Consider the following 16,634-nt stretch of genomic DNA (forward strand, 5'->3'; position numbering starts at 1 on the left):
GCCACACGTGTTTTAAACGAAAGGTCTGTGTTCTTAAAAATTGTGTTCTTGATTGGCAAAATACAGTGGTGGTGAAGGGGAAAAATCCCAGTCTTTGAGAAGTTCTGATTCCTGTACTTTGGGAGCATAAATGATGATGATGAATGTGGATGAGGAAGATGGGAAACCTTGGGAGATGAGGATTGTCTGGGCAAGACGTAATTCCTCCCCAGGTATGAGGTAGAGACCTGTACATTGCTGTTATGGAAGAAAAAGAGAAAGGGTGGATTAATCAGTTGTTGGGGACTGAATAAATTAATCAGGATGGAAGTAGAGAATCTGACTGGTTGGGCTTGGACTGGCAGGAAAGGTTAAAAGTTTTTAAACAATGACTGGGTAGGAAAGGAGCAAGGTCTAGTATAAGAGAAGGGAATGGAAAAGGGAGAAGAGAAAATGAAGAGCATGGGGTAGAAGGGCTTGCAGTTGGAGTAATGTAGCTGGCAAGTTTTTCTCTACATTGAACCCCAGAATACTTCAGGGCATGGAATTTTCTAGTGATTCAAATACCCTTGATTTTGGCTATTCCTCTGGGATGCTGGTACATGCAGAAGATAACCATACATTACTGGCAGTATTTTTGTGAGCAGAGGCCCATGTGGGGATCTGAATGTCCAGAGAGAGCATTAATGTATCGCATGGCACAATTACAGTCTTACTCAGTCTGCTTTATTAGCTGCAAAGCAGTTGCTGCTGAAAGAACAAGATTTAGCTTGGAAGCATTGAAATACGCATTTAATACATGTCCATGTAGTGATCATTCATTGTCCACGTGCTTGATGGGGTAGTATACAATTAAGCAATCAGTTTTTCCTGCAGGACCTTTGTTCAGTGCTCAGGCCAGATGATGTGTCATCATTTCATCAGCAGTTACGTAGTACTTTATTTTTATACCTTTTCAGTGTGCAATTGTTCCATTTTTCACTGTGTATCATAAAGATCTGAAAAGAAAATGCATTCCTTTACAGAGCTTGAATATTAACAATGATCAGATGTAATTAATTTGCAGTAATAAATTTTTGTCACCTTTCCTGTGTGGCTAAAGCTGCTTGAATCATGATCAGAGCAGATAACTGATTGTTTTGGCTGCTTTGGCTGCATCTTGGATCTGTTAGAAATAAGACCTCACTTTGGTAAGCATAGTGTCTGACAAGTAGCTGGTTTATCTTACACAGTCATCGCTACTGTGGGTTGTAGATTGCTGACCGTGATGGTGCTCAGCTAGCACAGCCTTGCATATTGATTTCGATAAGCATATAAGCCCATGGAATCTGCAGATCTGAAAGTCTTCTGGCCATAAAGTTGACGTAGCTTGACCTGTGCTGACGTAACATTCAGTACTGACCAGCCTCTTGTGGTCATATTAAGGTGTTTAACTGCACAACCACCTTAGAAATAGATTTCATAGAATAAATACTATGGGGGAGAAATATGCTGGGTGCTTTTCATTGTTTGCTTTAGATCTGTAGCTTTGTAGCTAGGCAGAAAATCTAAGAAAAACGTGGTGGTTTGCTTTCTTGGGTTGAACAAGGTCAAACGCTTGTAGACCTCTCCCTTGTGCTAAGGGAAGAGAGGGGGTTGCTCGCAGTTAACAGTTCCGAAGTTAAACTGAACTTGACAACTTTCTTGACTGAGAAGGATGGAAAAAAGTACACTTGCACTGTGACTAAATCTAGCATACGATTAATTCTTCTGTGCAGTTCTGTGTGTTAATTGCTGTCATTGTGTGAACTGATGGTTTAAGCAAAAATAGAATATTTTATAACTGGTGTGTTGCTTACACTGCATAGTCTTAGCTTAAAGTGCCAGCCCGCAGTGGCTTTTTGAATCTATTCTGCTGTCAATCTCTGTGAATCATCTTTATGTAAATGAAAAATACGTTGAAGAGAGCAAGCGTGGAAAGTGTGGTTTGCACTTCGTTTTCCAGTTCTTGTTTGTTCGGAAGCTGTGAGCTGGTAGTGTCAAAGTGGAGGGGAGTGTTTCTGGATAGAAGCGATTAAGTCTCCTTCCACATACCCTCAGCTCTTTTCTTCCACGGTTTGTGTCACTGTTAAAGGTCCTGTGTGTACTAACCCAGCTCCTGCAGGTATACTGGGCCACCAGGTAAGCAGGCTGTGGGAATTGCTGTGGTGGTTTGGAACAAGCTGATCAGCCCATTTGGCAGTCGGTGGCTCACAGAGATGGATCTGCTTCGCCCTATTAGAAAGGGATTTAGTTTTGAAGGCAGACCTTTGCTCTTCTGTGCAAGGCGTTTGATGTTGTCTGACGCTTCAAAGGTGGATTAGGCAGGCTGAGGGACACCAAATGGGTCTTTTCCTTGGGAGTGAGTGAAGGTGTCAGTCTCAAATGGCACCCCAAGGTAAAATTATCAAGGTCTGACTCTACTGGGGCAACTTTAGCATCCCATTAGCAAGTTTAACATTGGCAGAGCTGAAATGACTTGTCTTCAGTGTGGAGCTTTTCCCTTTTTAGTTGACATGCATCATGTGAGCCTATAAAGAGCTGTCCTTTTCAGACAGGGAAGATAAAACCCCCAGATAGATCTCTCCTCAGTTTATTGCTTCCTTAAGTGCAGCACTTGCCTACAAGAATACACCAGGAGCCTTGAGAGATACCACGTGAGTTAGAAGCCTGCAGCCTTACATCCCTGCCGTTGCCAGAGAGGCACTGGGAACAGCCTTCTGGCTTTTGGCACTTTGTTTAAACTTCTACGCTGCTACTTTAGGCACTGCCTTTGAATAGCTTAATTTATTTTTTTGCGTGTTCAGTTGCTTAGCAACAAAGAGGAGGAAAAACAGTAAAGGCAGCTAATTTGGTTTTATTACTGATAAGTTAGAACCTCTTGAATACAAGAAAAAAGTATTTTAATAAGACTAATGAGTTGTAATTCCTGCTTTTGCCAGGCTGGATGTTAAATAAACTCTGTCAATGGGCTGGGTAAAGAACCTGACACCATGAGGGGTTTACTGGTACCTTGGGCGATGCTTTGAATGTCTGAGCTTGTGGCTGCTATTATTTGGGGGTGTTTTATGCTGCTTTGGTTTATTAAATGAGTTTCTCCAATGAGTTTCTTCAGTTCTTTGTGCCTCATTTTTTTCCCTAGTAATAGGAGGGATTTGATTGAAATACTCAACAAACAACAAAAGAACCCAAAAGCACACCCTCACCCTCCACCCAACCCCCCAAACATGAGTTGTGTGCAATAGTGTGTCTGCGTAAATACAGAAATTAAAAGCTGAAAGTGTGCAGAACAAACCTGTTTTCCTGGGAAGGCATTGGAATGTTGTGACCATTTTAGTACGGTACCAGTTTTGGCTGGGACAAGTTATAAATTTTCTTGTCTTGCATCAGATGTTTGGCAGCAACAGTTAATTTTTATCATTCATGGGGCAACATTCCTGGTGCTCAAAAAAGCATTTGTCTGATTAAGAGCTTTTTGGAATTTGTTTATAAAGCTTTCCTTGCTGCTGGTTCCTTGGACAATATTAGCAGCACAAATCCAGATAATTACAAATGCTTGAAGCAATCTTTCTGTTTATTTCATCTGTTTTTATAGATTGCCTGTTCAAACTATGTCCCATGAACCGGTACTCCGCTCAGAAGCAGTTCTGGAAAGCAGCAAAGCCAGGAGCTAACAGCACCACAGATGCTGTGCTACTCAACAAACTGCATGTAAGTATTCGTGTTTCGGCTCCTTTTGATCATCAACACTCTCACCCATACTGCTTTAAATGTGTATTTCCAATCAACTTGATGCAGTTAACCAGGAGACACTGAGAAGGTATATAGAGATCCATATAAGACTCCTTTTGAAACATTCACTGAGAACCAACTTTGATTTATGACAACATGCTGTTCAAGGTCTCTTTCCCAGTACTGGTATTTACAGTACTGGGTTAAAGTCATGGTAACCATTTAAGCTTTTGTCATTAACCTGGGCTAATTGTAGTAGTGCTCTATGTGGGCACTTTAGGTGGTAACAGCGTAAAAACAGGACCCTCCAAGTAATTATATGGAGTAGAAGATTCTGAGACATTTCATCTTGACATCTTAACTCATGGGAGTTAGTTGGGCTGCTAGATACCATCTGAGCTACTAGTCTGATAACTCCGTAGGGATTCCACAAACACATGTAGCTGCTGTTAATACATGTAAAGGTTGATGGGTAATTATGAGTAATTATAAGGCCAGACAGCCTCTTCTTCCTTATTAGCTTGCAGTATTTAATATTTTCTGTTGTAAAATGTTGACATTCAGCAGTTGAAAACCCAGTAAAGCAGTTGATTGCTGTTTTTAGAATTCCTATATAAAAAAAAGCCAGCTTAACTTAAATACCATCTGTTGAATGTAGAGTTAAATAAACTCCATGTTTATGTTAAAATTACATAGCTAGAATACTTCATGTCAAAATTACAATTCTAAATATTTTTAGTTTCTTTAAGCCTATATTAAGCTCATTGTAGACTGAAATATGAAATGGCCCTGTAGGAGAGTGTCATTTGCTGATTGCCATATGGCTGCCTTGCTCCTGCATTTCACAAAGGCTGACTGTTTGACTCATTTTGCTGCTGAAAACATAATTTTATAACCTAGAAGTATTAATTTAGCAAGGAGAAAGCTATTTTGGTACTGGCTGTAGCACAAAAGTCACTCACTTGAGCAGTATTTCTTCTGCCCTGTTAATGATAAGAGAAGCAGACCATGCCAGCAAGCTTTAAGGAACAGGAGATTTTGGGCTTGGTTTTTCTGGTGTATAAGGGAAGAGGAGAGTTTATGACTGTGGGTTTTGTGTGAGTTAATGGATTTTAAGAGAAAGTATAGTCTAAATACTACATCACATAGAAGAAAAGTACTTTGTGGTTGCCCTGCATTTGAGTGTAATTTAAAGTTGTTTCCTCTTTCCTCAGTACATGCCAGTTCAGATATTTGGGTTCCTATTCATCTGACACTTTACCATGTGGTGGTGGGATCCATATGGAAATACAGGATGTGATTTTTCCAGTATTTAGCCCCAGCCAAGTGATGTTTGTACAGGAATGTGCCACCATGCATGAGCTGCTTGCTTGATTTGGTGAAAGGATTTTACAGTATTATTGGAGATTATCTAATCTGCATCACTTTGGCATAAAGGCTCATCCTTTCTATATCATGTGCCAAATCAGGCCTTCAGTGACCTGAGGCTCATGCACAGCTTTAAATTACTTTGGTCCCATGTATATCAGTCATCAGAACTTCTTTTTCTGCCAGTCATATGGGTACATGTGTCATGCTGGCATTTGTCAGACATGCAATACACTAAAACCCCCTGCATTTTGTTTGATGTGTGTCGGGGGGCATGCCCTGAGATGCATGTATGTTTGTTACTTCTGTGACCAGGTGTCTTTATCAGTGCATGTGACTCCTAACAAAATTGATGATGTAACATGTATTCATCATCACTTGCCTTTTTTGGCTTCTGTTTGTCTGCTGGTTGAATTTATTGTCTGCTATGGAGCACTCGATGCTGAGGTCAGGTTATTTTAAGTTAATGCCATTTAAGGGATTTAAAATGTGGGACACTTGTCTTTCTTTGGTATCAAGAATCGGTGCTGGTTGAAAAGCTGACATCTAGTGGCCAGAGAAAATGATTCTGTCTTGAGCAATTGTCGGGTTTGGTGTGTGCTTTTGAAATGCATCCAAAGCCGTAATCATATTTTTGCAGAAGACACAATTTTCTTTATTCGCAATAAATGTGGCACCCAATCCAGTGCAGGCAGAGAAGTCTGAGCTTGCTGTTTGAGAGCGCCCTAGTATCTTGAAGAAATCCTTTCTTGACAGAATACTTTGAAATCAAGCAAAAGAAGAGTTGTATTTCAGTAATAAAGAGAAAATCATGTGGCATTGTGTTTCTGGATATATTTTTAAATGTGAATGAGCAGCTGTATTCCAGGTTCTCTGGGAGTCAGAGCCAACTGTCCTACCTAGCACAACTTCCAAAAATAGCATGTTTTGCGTAAGCTAAGGATGATGAAATTTTGTAACATTATGCAGATGCTCTTCCTTTGCAGTAGCTGAACTTTTTCCTGTGTTACTATTACTTTATCTTATTACAATTAGGAACTGTGGGCACTTTTCCTCTCCAACAGAAAACTGCACCTGCTTTTGTCCTTGATCTGAGAACCAAACCATAAACCTTAATGCTCAAGCTCCTACAAGTCTAGTTTTACATTCCTCTCTACCACCAGATACCCGTTAAAGAAAATACAGTTTTACTTATTTTTTATTAAAAAGGTAATTTTTCATGTAAAGTAAGGGAAAATTTCTTTACGAAATGAAATAGTTTGTAAACAGCCTGGGTGGAATAGCTCACTTGTAAAAACAAAGCAAAGTGCAAGAGGCTAGTTAGAAATGAAGTTATTAAATAGAACAATGTATCCCTGTGATTATTCAATTTTGCAAGGGCTTTCCCTTTTTTTACTGTATTAGTGTTGTACAGAAATGCTCATGTCCATCTTCACAGCCAGTCTCTAGTAGCACAGAGTATCCTTCAGCCTCAGTCAGTACAAACTATGTGGTGCTGGAGGTTGGGAACTCATGTGCTCAGAGCTGCAGCGGGCATTTATAAATGTCTTATAAATAATCCTGCTGCATGGTGAAGGTAGTTATTGTTGCCATAAAAAGACAGGCTGGATAAGAGTTGGGGCCTGTGTTGGAGAAGTAAAATAAAGAACCAAAGTTGTGGTCCTTTCCTTTCAATTTGTGCAGAAGTCAGTAGAAAGGGATATGAACTTCCTGGCTTGAGTTGTTACCCATCCGTCTTCACCTCCTCCCATATATGTGGTATTGTCTTCTCGTGGCTTGTTTTCTGTCTTGTCTAAGAGGACAGGGAGGTACTGCAGTGTGTCCAGAGAAGGGCAATGGAGCTGGTGAAGGGTTTGGAGCACAAGTCTGAAGAGGAGCAGCTGACGAAAGTGGGGTTGTTCAGCCTGGAGAAAAAGAGGCTCAGGGGGACCTAATCACTCTTGACAACGACCTGAAAGGGGGATGGAGCAAGGTGGGAGTTGGTCTCTTCTCCCAAGTAACAAATGAAAAGACAAGAGGAAATGGCCTCAAGTGGTGCCAGGGGATGTTTAGATTTGGTATTAGGAAAAATGTCCTCACTGAAAGGGTTGTCAAGCATTGGAACAGGCTGCCCGGCAAAGTGGTGGAGTCACCACTCTGGAGGTATTTTAAGATGTGTACATGTGGCACTCAGGGACATGGCTTAGTGGTGAACTTGGCAGTGTTGGGTTAAGAGTTGGGCTCAATGATCTGAAAGGTCTTTTCCAACCTAAACAATTCTATGCAATTATGGATTGCTGAAATGGTGTTTGTCTGTCTTTCCAAACAACTGAAAAAGGGAATTGGAAATTATGTTGTTGGAAGAAGAAGCTTGCGCTGTTTCAGATGCACACTGTTTCTCCAGTTCTTTGAAATACTCTTAACCTTGGGTCTTTGGCCACTCTTTTTACAAAACAGTCAACAATTGAATTATTCTTCTTTAATTTCAGCATGCAGCAGATTTGGAAAAGAAACAAAATGAAACTGAAAACAGAAAGCTGTTGGGAACAGTCATCCAGTACGGCAATGTTATCCAGGTAGGCTGTGAACATCTTTGCAAGCCATGTAGGATTTTTATCAAGCTCTTCTGTTCAATGTGACTTCAGATTTCTGTAATTCATGTACAAGAGTCCAGTTTTGCAAGGTACTAACAGTGTCCTAAAGTGGGATCCTGTAAAGCAGAACTTTACAGGAATACTTACAAGTACTTCTAATGATGGAAGATATATAATAATAGCATCCTTTTTTGATTGCACTGCCAACATCAATACTGTCAAAAGCAGTGATAAGTTTTTGCCTGTATTTTCCTGTAACTCCCATATGTTCTGAGTATTCAGTGTAGTAAGAAGGCATCAAAAAGTGATTTTTCTGTACAAAAGTACTTGTTTACTAAATTTATTGGGAACTTAAGAACAGCTGGTTGGAGCTGGGTAGGTTGGGAGCTGGTTTGTGACCTGTTGCACTATACATACTCATGCTGATGGTGTGCAGGCTGTGAGGTGGTACGCCTCTGATGGTAAAAGGATGTGATGCCTGGGGGAGAGTCTTCAAAGAAGCAGTTATGTTGTCTGTGAAATGAGACAGAGCAAAGCAAGATAAGGGCAGCTTTACTTCCCACCACCCCCTTCATACCAGGGAAAGCCACTTCGTCCCCAGCATCTTACAGCTTTTGATCCTGGGATTTTTGAACAGGCTGTCATAAAGTGATGAGGGCATTGCTAAGCGTTTATCACTTGCTGCAGAAGGGGCAGTTGCATTAGCTGAGGGTTTCGTGCTGTAGGACTATATAGCACTGAAAGAAGTGTAAGTGAAATCGTGCTGGAATTCATAAGTATTTTTATATAATCTAGTCTTTATTTTAATTCCTGTGTAGTATTCTCATTATCTTTTGCTCTCTATTAATTAAGGGGAGGAAAAATGAACATTCTTAGAACTGAACTCTAATTCTTATTCTAGCTGCTTCACTTAAAAAGTAACAAATACTTAACAGTAAATAAGAGGCTTCCAGCTCTACTAGAGAAGAATGCTATGAGGGTGACCTTGGATGAAGCTGGAAATGAAGGTTCCTGGTTCTACATACAGCCCTTCTACAAACTGCGTTCCATTGGAGACAGTGTAAGTGCCGAGGGGAATATCTTCGTGTACTGCTTTGCGCACAGCTTGGCAAAGCTCATTTCAGGAGGCCTGTCTTGTAATTAATAAAATGCACAGAACTACTGCATGATGATGCAGGAACAACCTTTTTCCTATGCTGTCATGAGGGGGAGGAAAATTGCTATGGTAACTTGTATTTTGGAAACGTGGAATGATTTAACGTTGGAGGGAGTAAGGGACCTAATTATGCTATCCTTTCACAATTCCTGTCCAGTGCAAAATGGTAGGAAATGTTGAGTTCCTTCAGTAGATTTGGAACAAATAATTGGCATCTTGGTTTTTAGTGTTTTCAATTTGGAATCAAAATACATCATCATTTTGTATATGAGGAATGAAGTAATAATGAGGTTAAATGGGTCCTGTTCATGGGTAACATGTAAAATAATCAGTTCCAAATTAAATGCATTACCATTTTAATCTCTTAATCTCCATTTTAAAAATCTGAGTCACTTGGGTATATTATTTGCCTAAAACCTGGAGGTAATAAGCCTCTATGTGCCCTATAGTCCAGGTATATATTTGGCACCTAGGCATAGCAGACTTCATCAAGCAGGAATAATTTATCCTGTAGACTAGCCCCATATAGAATCACAGAATCATAGAATAGTTAGGGTTGGAAAGGACCTTAAGGGCACACTAAACCAGGTCACCCAAGGCTCTGTCCAGCCTGGCCTTGAACACCACCAGGGATGGAGCATCCATAACCTCCCTTGCACAACCCATTCCAGTGCCTCATCACCCTCACAGTAAAGAACTTCTTCCTTATATCCAATCTAAACTTCCCCTGTTTAAGTTTCAACCCATTATCCCTTGCCTGTCACCACAGTCCCTAATGAAGAGTCCCTCCCCAGCATCCCTATAGGCCCCTTTCAGATACTGGAAGGCTGCTCTGAGGTCTCCACGCAGCCTTCTCTTCTCCAGGCTGAACAGCCCCAACTTTCTCAGCCTGTCTTCATACAGGAGGTGCTCCAGCCCTCCAGTTCCCCCCCCCGATCATCGTTGTGGCCCTCCTCTGGACTTGTTCCAACAGTTCCATGTCCTTTTTATGTTGAGGACACCAGAACTGCACACAATACTCCAAGTGAGGTATCAATGTTTTGATATGGTTTTATGTGACTGTTCTTCTTCTACAGACACAGTCACGCACATGATGAAGCCAAAGAACAGGTTAGTGCAGTCTTAGTGGCCCTAAGTGCTTTTGAACTGCACCAGTTCTCAGACACGTTATTAATAAGAATAGTTCTTTTCAGTACAGAAAAGGCTTTTGGATTTTAGACTTTGCCCTAGAAGAAGGAAAGAACAGGGTCTTTACTGTCCAGAATAAAATGCATTTGTCTTGCCAGCCTGGTCAATAATCTGACTTTACAGATGAAAGTACATCTTGGAGGAGGAGGAGTTTTGGCTGACCTTTTCTGTAGGAATTATTTATTACATGTTAACCAATGAAGCAATTTCATGGAAAGCAGCACATAGGTTAGTTACCAGAATTGCAGGCTGTGTTTCTTCTGAAAGTCTCCAGGTCCAATAGTATGGGGTTTTTTTCTGTCTGAATGACTGAGTATGTTGAGCTAAATTCTGAAGCAAACAGAACCCTGGTTTTCATACTCAAGACTGGCATCTCTCCAGACTGCAAGAAGGTGATTTCCTGCCATCACTCACATTAAAAAAGGAAAGAAAACGTGCTTTCTCAGGGTGCAGCTTTCTGTCTAATGCTGCACTTATCTACAGGTTGTCATTGGAGACAAAGTAGTCCTGAATCCTGTCAACGCTGGCCAGCCTCTCCACGCCAGTAGTCATCAGCTTGTCGATAATCCAGGGTGCAATGAGGTAAGAGCAGGTTGACACAGCTGGAGGAGCTGCACAGCCCTCTGTATGTTTCAACTAAGCTGCTTGGATTTGTGTTGTACAAACTAACAAGTTGGTCTGTACCTGTGGCATTGTTTAAAAATCTTGTTGGTCAGCAACTTAATAGAACTAGCAGACTTTTCTCATATCTGTTGTGTGTTGGACAGAGGCTTGAGTTTGATTTATTTTGCTTGACTAGCTAAGATTTTCCTTCAAAATCAAAATTATGGCACACCGATGTGTAGTAAGTGACTTCCTAACAAGTCAACTCTGTAGTTACTTGTTCTGGAGTAAATACAGAAAGGACTTTCCCTCTTGGGTAATGCAACAGGCAGTAGTAGTTTGTGGCAGTGTTTTGTCCTATGCCTGAGACAGTGGGAATAATGGTTTTGGTTCTCCTTTTAGGTCAACTCTGTGAACTGCAATACAAGCTGGAAAATAGTCCTCTTCATGAAATGGAGTGATAACAAAGATGATATTCTCAAAGGGGTAAGACTCAAAACTCTAGTTACTTGTAACTTGTTTACTGATGTACTGATGTACATCTGTACTGGTGATGCTGTCTGGTCTTTGACAGGGGGATGTGGTGAGACTGTTTCATGCAGAACAGGAGAAGTTCCTGACTTGCGATGAGCATAGGAAGAAGCAGCATGTCTTCCTGAGAACGACAGGGAGGCAGTCAGCAACATCTGCAACCAGTTCAAAAGCCCTGTGGGAGGTAGAGGTAAGAATCGTAACCCAAGCTGTAGGTGGCTTTGTAGGAACAATGACTCTTTCTGTTTAAAAACAGTGTACCTGGATTTCTTTTCCTTTTCCTATTTTTTTTTAAGGTAAAAGTCTTCCTGGTGTTGTAAGTTTGATCTTGAAATGCCTTTGCTTACTGTGCTTTCTGTGCAAAACCAAAATGGAGCTCTGATCTCTGGTGGTGCAGCAGATCGCTCTCAAATTCAGGTTCCTGACAATTCAGAAAAAGGAGACAAAGAAATATCTGTGAAGTTATTTTCTTACCAGTCACTGAAGTGTAATAGCAGCTAATAATTTCAGCTGTCCTGCTGAGTGTACCGAACACACTATTTTTGGTGTGAATAATGTGATTATGCATATCCTCATTTGATGGGAGATTGCAAGCCTTTGCTAGTCCCTGTGTGTTGCTCATCTGAATTATCTTTTTTTCTTGGCTTTTAAATAGTGACCTTGAACATCACTGGCTTCTTAAAATAGCCTGAATCTATTGATGTTAGAAGAGGTCTATGATTTTAAGTGCTTACCATGCAAGCTGCATGTGAGAATCGTGAAATTAATTGGAATAGTGGATAGATGTTTTTCATGTTCTTTTTCCAGAAGTTTCTGCTTTGATACACAGCTTCTCCCATATTTGAATGTAAAGCCTACCTATAATTTGCATTATTTTGACAAGTTAGAACACAACAGTAGCTTCTGTGGTTACTGTCTACGTTTACAATTGGGTATCCACTGGTCCTCAGTTTACCAGTTATGCACTTACTTGGTTGTACATGGGAGGCAGAAGATAGTCCTTTCCCAACTCAGCTGTGCTGGTTTTTCCCTAAGGAAAGGGGTGCAGCCACAGAGTAGCTCATACAAAGGAACAGCTCATCTGATGTTGGAGGCATCTGTTGATGATAGAGAGCTTAGAGTATAAATACAAATACCTTTTTATTCTTTTGTATAGCAACATTGCATTTGAAATATTTCCAAGTGCCTTCCCTCATCCACTTCAAGAAGGTGAAAGTAAAAAATTAGTTATACCAAAAAGGTAAAGGAGTTGTTATACTTGTTTAGGAAGCTTGTTTCAAGACACATGCACAGTTAGAGCACCTTCTCTAATTACTTCTTTGCTGACTTGCACCATAATTTTCGTGTTATCCTTCATGCCTTGTTGAACTGAACTAATTGTAGCCAGCCCAAAGTATTTACTGTGTGTTGTTCACATATTGAAAGTCATTTCATCTTTTGTGGAGCTCCTTGTTTCCTCTTACCTGTACATGAAATACTGTAAATGCCATGTTGGAAGTGGAGGTCGCTGACTTACAGTATAAATGTGGTTTTCCTTTTCTTGTAGGTGGTACAGCATGATCCCTGTCGTGGTGGCGCGGGGTACTGGAATAGCCTTTTCAGGTTCAAACACCTTGCTACAGGACACTACCTGGCAGCAGAGGTAGGTGTTGGGGCTTGCTCGGGAGCTCTGCTTTTCTTTCCACAGTGTTTTCTTGCTTTTGCACTTTCTGAATATCTTTTCTTTCCTGCCCTGAAAATAGACACAGGGGAGGGGAGGAGAGCGGTGTTTGGGTCTTTAGTATTAATACAAAATTAGAAGGCTAAATATAGTTGAGTAAGACAAAAAAGATGTGACAGGATACCATGGTACAGGAGTAGTCTTGAGCTTGTTTCACTTTTTGTATGAATTTGAGAGGCAGTAACTCTTCTTCTGCACAGAATAGACACTAAATGGTATTCTGTCATGTGGGCAGTAGAATTAAGATGTATTTATTAGTAGATGAATAAATTGTAAATGGTTGAGAGCATTTGGGGGAAAATGAATTCAACTATTGTTAGTTTCCCTTGAAACACTGATTTCTGAGATGAACTGAGTGTAAAATGAAATGTAGTTAGACTTCAGTCTTGTAAGAACTGTAAATAATGCTTAGCTGTCCAAACACAAAATAAATAACCCTGTCTCTCTCCATGGTGAACATCTTTCCCTCATTGAAATAAGATTTAAAGATACTTTATTTTAAATAAATAAATGAAGCTAAGGGTTATAATTTCGTGAGTTTTGCTGCTTAACACTTGTAACTGTTTATTAAAACTACTTCTGTTTACTTCAAAGCATGGATAAATCAACATGCCAATGCATAAAACTCTGTAAGTAAAAGCTGTCCTAGATGAAGAGCATGTAGCAGGGCAGCTACATGCAAGCAAGGGCTGTCTCAGTCCATGCTATTGACTTGAGAGCTTGAGTGGGAAAAGACCAGATTAAATATCTATCCTATATTATAAGTAGATTGGAAAACCAGTGTTCAGTCACATGCTCACTGACAAATCCTTTTCAGTAGAGAGGGATCCAGTACAGAGCTTTTCCAATAAATCTTGAATTTGCTAATTGGCCAAACCAAAATCATAGTCTTACATCATACAAAAATATACCATAGGAGATTGCTCACCTGATCCATGGTTAGAATAGTTTGTTCAAAAAGATTTCTACCAAGAAATTCCTAGTTGGAATTTTCACATGGGAATTTTAAAACCACCCTGAAACTTGGCCACTCACTACCTGTTTTGCTCCTTTAGTGGTTATTGAACAAGATAAACCTCTCTGCATGTTTGCAGATTACTTAACTGCTTACTTTATGGGCAGACAGCTGCCTGGTAAGGGATGAATTGGTTTGCACAGTGTATTTTCTGCATGCCTGTAGAGCTGTAGCAGTAGAGTGCATTTCTTACACAGTAAGTTTAGAGCGCGCTGAGGTTGTTTCCCACTTCCAGCTCTGTTAGAGTTTTGACGTGCCTGTGATTCTGTTTCATCAGGTAAACCCTGACTATGAGGAAGATGACCTGGAGTGTCAATCCTCAGTAAGTATAGGCAAGAATATGATCTTGCCCCTGATAGAGGAGGGCTTGACACAGGCCCAGGTATTTACCTGGCCAGTGCATAGATGGTCCAGGCTTTGTTTCTAGTGAAGAAACTGAAAGAATGAGAATGATCTTTTAGGCTTTTAAGCCTGTCCAGAGGAGTGGATATTGAAAACTGGGTTAGGCTTTAGTGAAGAGCAAAGCACTTGGAACTGAGCTGATATGTTACCTGGACCCCCTCGCCTCCCCCCTTTGTAGCATCTCTTTTTCTGTCTTCCTGTTTCTTAAAACTTTGTTTCCTTGAAGCACTCTTTTGAATAGGTCTGAAAAGCAAGCTGCTCTAGGTGACACCAGATGGCAGGTGTCCCTAATGGGATGTTCACATAGTGCTGTGCCAGTTGGTTGTCTGACCTTCATGTTAAAGAAATTCCCCCTCTCGTTTTAGCCTGTCACAAGAAAGATAGGATAAAGGAAAGAGGATAAAGGGTCTAGAGAGCAGGAATGGCAGAGTGAGGATGACTTAAGTGCCATTCTTCTGATTTTCCTGTGAAAGCAAGTCTTGTTTTCAATAAATGTTGTGTCAAAGAGTGAATGTGCTGATGCTTTTTGTTAATAGAAGCTTCCCTTTGATGTCAAAGGGAAATGGCATTGTTTCAGTAGTTGAAAAAAGATAAAGGTAGAACAGCACTTTCCATTGTAGATTCTGTTCTTTTAGTTGGATTTGACTGAAGGCCTACGCAGCTTTCTTGGTGATTTATCCTGTATTATGGAAGATTTGCTTCATCTGGATATGAGAAAGAACTACTCCTGATTTTTGAAAGATGAATGCACTGTGACACTTTGAAATCCTGCAGTGTGGATTTCTCCTCCTAAAAGGATCTGTCATTATAGCCTGGCCATTAAGACACTTATCCTTGCCCCCAGATACTGAGCTGTTAACATCATTAGTTCTTGGTGATATTTGGCAACAAACACTGATCTGAGAGCTTGACTTGAGTAAGCATACAGAAAAATTGAATGCTTCCCTGTCCCAGGTTATTGTTTGTGGGGAAAATCCAACATTGAACTATTCTGTTGGCTTATCTTTTAGAAAGTTCATCAGTGTTGAGGTTTTCCATGTAGCCATCCATCCTCCTGGTGATATTCTGATGTCTCCTGATAAGTGCAGTAATAATAACACACTGGCTTCTGAGTTGCTCTGATTTTTTCCTGCTCTGTCTCTTTTACCACTAGGTGGCAAAAATAGACCATAAAGGATAGGAACAGGAGCACATAATTCATTTCTGACGTGAAATTACTGCATCGTTTAACATTCACTGGTGACAGGATGGTGTAGGCTGCTTTATCCAACTTTATCCAAACTCCATCTTGATCCAAATGTGAGCTGTCTGCAAGACAGCAGGCTTCTTTGCACAGCTCTGTGATTTGTTGTTTTCTCCTTATTACCATAGTGAACCGTACAAGAATAGGGTTTAAATGGGCATGGGTAAGATGCCAGCCAATACCTTTCAAAGTTCAAGGGGACTGCTGTTGTCAGCTTCCAGGTTGTCATTTTAGTTCTCCTTAAATTGCCCTGTTTCTAGCTTTCTGATTTACAACTCATTTTCAGCTTTGCCACACTTGCAATAGTTGACCAGTTGTCTCCTGAAATACAAATTGTGAATATAGAGCAGCTGCCTTACTGTGGGGATGAAGGAGACAGCTGAAATAGGGAGAATTTATTCCAAGTGTGCGAATTTCTCCTGGTGTAAAACCTCCAGATGGACTCTGTTGGGTGTATAGTTACTTCTTTTCTTGAAGGCACGCTCCCAATGTGTATTTCTGTTCCATACAGTTAGCTGCCTGTTCCCATGTGCAAAATCAGGCTTTAAATGTCACTACTTTGCAGCCAAGTTCATTGACTGCAAATGTGCTAACTACAGAGTATCCTGAGGCACAAGTCATGTTAGATACCTTTTCCGTATGTTTAAGGATTGCAGTGCCTTACACCAGGACTGGGAATTGAGTGTTGAACCTTCCACCAGTGCCATGATCACAGAGAAGCTGATGAATTGCTTGATCACTCTGAAAATTACACCTAGGATTCAGATGTTTATATGTGGACAGCTGGCTCCTGTGTTGTGTCAGACAGTTAGCAACTTTTTTATTGACTAGTGATAACTGGTAGTTCCTAGCGAGGGTTTTAGAGAAAGTTGCTGCTCCCTTTTCCCATTTATCTTCTTTTTTTTTCTACCCCTTTTCTTTTCATCTGAAAATTCCGAGTTTTATTCAGTTGATGTTAGTATCTTTATTTTGCTAAGAGAGGCTGGTAATTTACTGCCACTTTGGGAATAAAGATGCTTCTGATGCCATGGCCTTTGTAACATGTCATTGTGTTTGACTGCCTCATGAGTTGTAGTGTGAACAGCAAGACATCTAACTGGTTGATT

General features: G+C 40.5%; 1 protein-coding gene across 5 annotated transcripts in view; it reads left to right on the top strand.

The window, feature by feature from the left end:
• The window catches only part of ITPR1 (inositol 1,4,5-trisphosphate receptor type 1), a 163,489-nt gene that overhangs the window by 31,911 nt on the left and 114,944 nt on the right, over nt 1-16,634 (top strand). For 3 of the 5 annotated variants that reach the window (XM_034066017.1, XM_005149436.2, XM_005149437.2), the window contains exons 3-10: nt 3,593-3,708; nt 7,566-7,652; nt 8,572-8,730; nt 10,498-10,596; nt 11,020-11,103; nt 11,192-11,338; nt 12,695-12,790; nt 14,161-14,205. In XM_034066017.1, coding sequence (XP_033921908.1) covers nt 3,593-3,708; nt 7,566-7,652; nt 8,572-8,730; nt 10,498-10,596; nt 11,020-11,103; nt 11,192-11,338; nt 12,695-12,790; nt 14,161-14,205 — 833 coding nt within the window. The remainder of the gene's footprint in view (nt 1-3,592; nt 3,709-7,565; nt 7,653-8,571; nt 8,731-10,497; nt 10,597-11,019; nt 11,104-11,191; nt 11,339-12,694; nt 12,791-14,160; nt 14,206-16,634) is intronic. The other 2 variants (XM_005149435.2, XM_005149438.2) reach the window with 1 other exon arrangement.

The sequence above is a fragment of the Melopsittacus undulatus genome, chromosome 9 (genome assembly GCF_012275295.1).
Source record: "Melopsittacus undulatus isolate bMelUnd1 chromosome 9, bMelUnd1.mat.Z, whole genome shotgun sequence".
NCBI classification, from domain to species: domain Eukaryota; kingdom Metazoa; phylum Chordata; class Aves; order Psittaciformes; family Psittaculidae; genus Melopsittacus; species Melopsittacus undulatus.